The sequence below is a fragment of the Argopecten irradians genome, chromosome 3 (genome assembly GCF_041381155.1).
Source record: "Argopecten irradians isolate NY chromosome 3, Ai_NY, whole genome shotgun sequence".
Classification (NCBI taxonomy): Eukaryota; Metazoa; Mollusca; class Bivalvia; order Pectinida; family Pectinidae; genus Argopecten; species Argopecten irradians.
Window position 1 is genome coordinate 22,666,061 of NC_091136.1, and position 4,812 is coordinate 22,670,872.

Consider the following 4,812-nt stretch of genomic DNA (forward strand, 5'->3'; position numbering starts at 1 on the left):
TATGTTATACATATGTTTTCAATTTGATATTGCTATCAAAAACCACTTTCGAAAAAATTCAAAATGCTAGAAATTACGGTAATTAAAACGCCATTGACATGCATTGTTTGTCATAGTTTCAGAGCAGGCAATTTGACTGTGGATAATCGATCGTGACCAAACTCGGATGAGTCGAATACCTTGTATTCCTCGAACTATTGATCTGGTTCCCTGCTATTCGAGCTATATGGGGTTTTACTGTACTTTAGATAAATGCACAGACATAATGTTCGTTGGATATACAATGAGAAAAAGAGTTTACATTGTGTAGGAAGTACTCAGTTGTATGTTCACCTGGCGTCCGATCTAAATGGTCAGAAACCCATGAAATAGCTTAAAATGCAATCGGTGTATGGGGTATATTGAATATAATTATATTACTTTATTACCTATAAAATTGTTAGATCGGTTAAATAGGCTTCTTGGTTATGCAGTCGTACCTGAAGATGTAAGTTTAAGAAAAAGCTTAAGTTAAAAATGAGATTGAGTTTCTGAATCTTTCATGAATGAATTATTTTGATATCATATATGTGAGTCAAGAAATTGCATTGCAATGACATATGAACTACATGTATAACAAATAAATACATTTGAATTAAAGAATGTTTTCAATATAGGGTTCATTTCATCACTTTTCAGATCGACTGGATAAAATTGTCAGCACGAGATAAGGAACAATAAAAAAGACAAAGGTAAATCAACACATTTGCTCATTCCCCCCCCCCCCCACCCCAAATTTTTGTTCAAATTACAATTTTGTCAGGTTACAAAATATCTATTTAGACAACCATCAGGATAAAATGAAATGTTCATTCTGTAGAAACTTTTGTTGTTTTCGTCGTTGCCGTAAAACCACGAAAATAAAAACAACGAATTTTGGTTTTTATATCATCGTAACTTTTGTTCCATCGGAACCACGAATATCTCAATCCACGAAATTATATCAAATCTTCAAACCACGACAGAAATTACCCACGAATATTTCATGTTATACAGTATCTGACATATTATAAGGTTTAACAGTGAATGTGTTTATAGTGTTCTGTCTAAGGTTCAGTCTTACTGTGGATGTACATAGTAACATGACGTATGTGTGTTATGTACGTGGACGAGATAGGTAAACTTAGACCTCACACGATAAGACGCTTCTTGGTATTCGATTGGGGTTCGTCCATATATGGTGATCGTTTTTTTCTCGCCATACGAAATCAAGCTAATGTTTTGTTCATAGGTCAAAGGTCCCTTCAAATTATTGATCGCTGATCTGTATAAGAATAACATTCCGTATAGTTGTGTCTTTACTTTAGATAACGCACAGACATAAGCACGACATGTTATTGATTACTAGTATATACAATATGAGCTCACGACAAGAGTTTACATGGTGAAGAAAGAACTCGGTTGTATGTTCATCCTGGATAAAATCTAAAATGAAACTGGGAATGACTTCAAATACAATTGTTGCATTTGATAGACCACAGGTAACCATATAATGCATACATACATGTAGCTTATTGGACCGCCTTGTTTAACCTGATTAAATTTCTTCCTTTTAAAACTATTTAATCGTAAATATCCTACTTGGTGTTCGTCAAACACGTCGTACAATTTTGTGCCTGAGCATGTGAGTAAGATTTTTGATATTCTTTAAATATGTCATACAGGTTTCCTGTCTGAACATATGAGTTTAGCTAAGAAAGTGAATTTCAGACTCTTACATTAATGAAATACTGTTGAATATTTTGATATATTATATTTCATACAAGAATTACAATCATATATTAACAACTTTTATTATAAATTAATAACTTTGTTATTACAGAAAGTTTAAAGTTAGGGTGCCCTGCATCACGTTGCTGGTCGACTGTTTAAAACTCTCAGCATGGTCCAAGTAGCTGTCACAGAAACAGAGGTAAATCAACATGTTCTCCTCCTTTTCCCCAAAAAAACGATTTTGAATTATATTATCTATGAATATATATGACAATCTATAATAGAAATTGTATTGATTATAATACTTCATTGAACTATTACGAATACTGATTTCCTTATTTATATTTTGTATTGTATCTAGTTCCAACGAAAGCTGAAACAATCACTAGAGAAAGATGACAGAGACTGCGCACTACTACTTTATATTTACAACCACTTAGCGTTTTATGCAGAAAGTATTTCAATGGTCAGGGAAAATGTACTGCAATTTGATCCTGAATTCTTTGAACATGTGCGTCAAGCCATCATCGATCTAAAAGAAGCCATCCGACCAATTCTTGTCATTGGTAACTAATTACCTACCTTCTAAATAAAGGATAGCATGATTTCATTTTTAATATATATATTTATCCTGCAACTGTCCCACATACTGACAGATAACTACTGCCGGATAAACTTGTGCTTTATCCGTCAATACGTTTACGTGAATTTGTTCCATATCTGACTTTTTCTTACTTGATCCAGAACTTGAACCTTCCGGTGAATGAAACGGCATTCAGTCCCGCTAAAACGTGACGTCATATTAACCGGAATGAGGTCATTTTTACGATATCGAAAATCTCATATGGCGATGTCGTCTTTGTCTTGACTCATGGCAAAAATGTGTATTGTGAAGTAATTCTTTAATGGTATTTATTGTTTTTTGAGTATTTTCATTTTGTTTCAGTGACAAATCACACTGAATAGGATTACGGATACTGTTTGTGATTGCGCTTATTTTCCCCCGGCAGTAAAAAGAAGTACACTCTCATTTGGTTTAGTGAATGAATCTTTACTTCAAAGAAGCGTCTCGCTTCGAGCGAAACAAAGTAAATAACTGTCAATTTGCTTTTGTTTTGAATGCTATAATGGTTGCAGGATACACAGAATACACGGTTAATATCTTACAATACAAGTTTTATTTTGGTGCTTGACACAGAAAGCCGAGATGACTCGGCAAAGCCTCATCATCTCGGCTTTCCTAAGTCTCGCACCAAAATAAACCTTGTACTGTAAGATAATAACCATGTATTCTCTATCTATATGATACTAACTTAAACAACTTCTTAAATTCTTTTTCTGTACAAATAAACAATGTTTTGTATTAAATGCATGTAGTAATTTAAATCAACAACGTCAGTCAAGAAGTTTCTATTCATATGCATTCGAAAACTCAGGATAACACCACCAAATATTACATTTTGATATTTATTTTTACCAAACTCAGTGCCTTGTAAAATAGACAGAATTTGCGTATTCGATTTTGAAAAAAAAGTTATTACAACTATTTTGCATAATGATGTTACGTGCTTTTTATTTATATTTAAAGGAGAAACCAGTGCTGGGAAAAGTAGTTTCCTTAATTTACTGATAGGAAGAAAAGTCCTTCCAGTGTTAACCCGTCCCTGTACCCACTGTATGTGTCGCATTACAAAAGGCAAGGAAATTGAGGCACACGTCAGCTCGTTTGATGGCTCTAAATCGAGCGAGCCCCGAATCATCAGTGGGGTCGGTAAATCTGAAAAGGAGTTCCAAGACGAATTAAAAGAGCTTGTGAACAAAAACAATTGTGAAGAGGCAGACAGATGTATTGATGTTTTAGTGCCCAGTTCCATACTAGAGGTAAAAACTAGAAAGAGCAATAGATACAAAAAAGGAATAGTATTCCAAACTCATAGCCTATCATATATGGGAATATAATCACATCTTAAATTTCACAAAACTGGAAATATGTGTTTAAAAAGGAATAAAGAAAGAAAAAGCCTAAAATATAACAAAACGCATAAAGATTCAGATGCTCCGAAATAGTAAACAGTTTCTCCTTTTTCGAACTGGACCCAATATCTAAACTATAAAGCAAAGAACAAGTCTAACTTCATATTGCCGAAGGACATTACGTAGAACAACACATACTATATCATGTTCTTCAACAAATACTGATATCATCGTTACAATAGAACAAAAAATATTAAATCTAAACCATTATTTACAAATTTTATTCTATTTAGACTTGTCGTTGCTCTTTTGTGTCTTGGTTACGTTTTTCCTTTGTTATCTTGGAGTCATTTTATATTGTTCATCGTGCTTACCGTATTTCTTTAAAATGATGACATTATTAATTTACAGATTTTTAGTGGCATTAATTTTTCTCCAGAAATTTGCATTTCATTTCAAACTTTTTTTCTAATGCATACATTCAATGTTTTTTTACCCTTAGATAAAATCACTGTTTCACAAAACCACTGAAATCAAAAAATGAACATATATCTAAAATGAGCCTCCAGGGTCGAGTAAGTTTAAGATGATTCTCTTTCGAACGTAAAATCTGTTGGCAATATTTTGATGAAGATACTCGAATGGATTAACATAAAATATGACAATTAATATCTTTGTTCATATCAGATAAGTATTTGATTTCTAACCTTTTTAATTACCATACTATGTTTTAAGGACAATGTGTACCTCGTGGACACACCTGGATTCGGTGAAAATGAACAATTGACGAAGTCACTGGTGAAGTACCTACCCAAAGCTATAGGGATCATCTTTATTCTCAACGCTACAGTGTCCCTCGGAATTGCCGATGACAGAGTGAGTATATCGCATAAGGTGCTTTATAAGTGTAATACTGCAACGATTATTACTGAAATATTCATCATCATTTGTTTTGATAATTATTTGTAGATGTATAGTTACGCATTCTCTCAATAAAGGTCCGAATTCATTATTCGTTTTTCCAAGGGGGTTGTGATACTAGACGAAATTAAACGTCTGCGTGAAGAAGGGAAAATCCCTTCGTTT

The 4,812-nt window shown here is 33.3% G+C and overlaps 1 protein-coding gene across 1 annotated transcript; it reads left to right on the plus strand.

Moving 5' to 3' along the window:
- Positions 1-596: 596 nt before the first annotated feature.
- Positions 597-4,460, plus strand: LOC138317880 (uncharacterized). Its single transcript, XM_069259854.1, has 4 exons — positions 597-731; positions 1,862-1,951; positions 2,114-2,318; positions 3,341-4,460. The coding sequence occupies exons 2-4, from the start codon at positions 1,922-1,924 to the stop codon at positions 3,709-3,711; spliced, it is 606 nt and encodes a 201-aa protein (XP_069115955.1). The 5' UTR covers positions 597-731; positions 1,862-1,921; the 3' UTR covers positions 3,712-4,460.
- The last annotated feature ends 352 nt before the right edge of the window (positions 4,461-4,812 follow it).

What these genes read in the sequence shown, in the direction of transcription:
- LOC138317880 (XM_069259854.1), top strand. Translation starts at nt 1,922, where the DNA reads ATGGTCCAAGTAGCTGTCACAGAAACAGAG. An exon ending in TAGCTGTCACAGAAACAGAG is followed by an intron (nt 1,952 to 2,113) that starts GTAAATCAACAT and finishes TATTGTATCTAG; the next exon opens with TTCCAACGAAAGCTGAAACA. An exon ending in CCGACCAATTCTTGTCATTG is followed by an intron (nt 2,319 to 3,340) that starts GTAACTAATTAC and finishes TTATATTTAAAG; the next exon opens with GAGAAACCAGTGCTGGGAAA.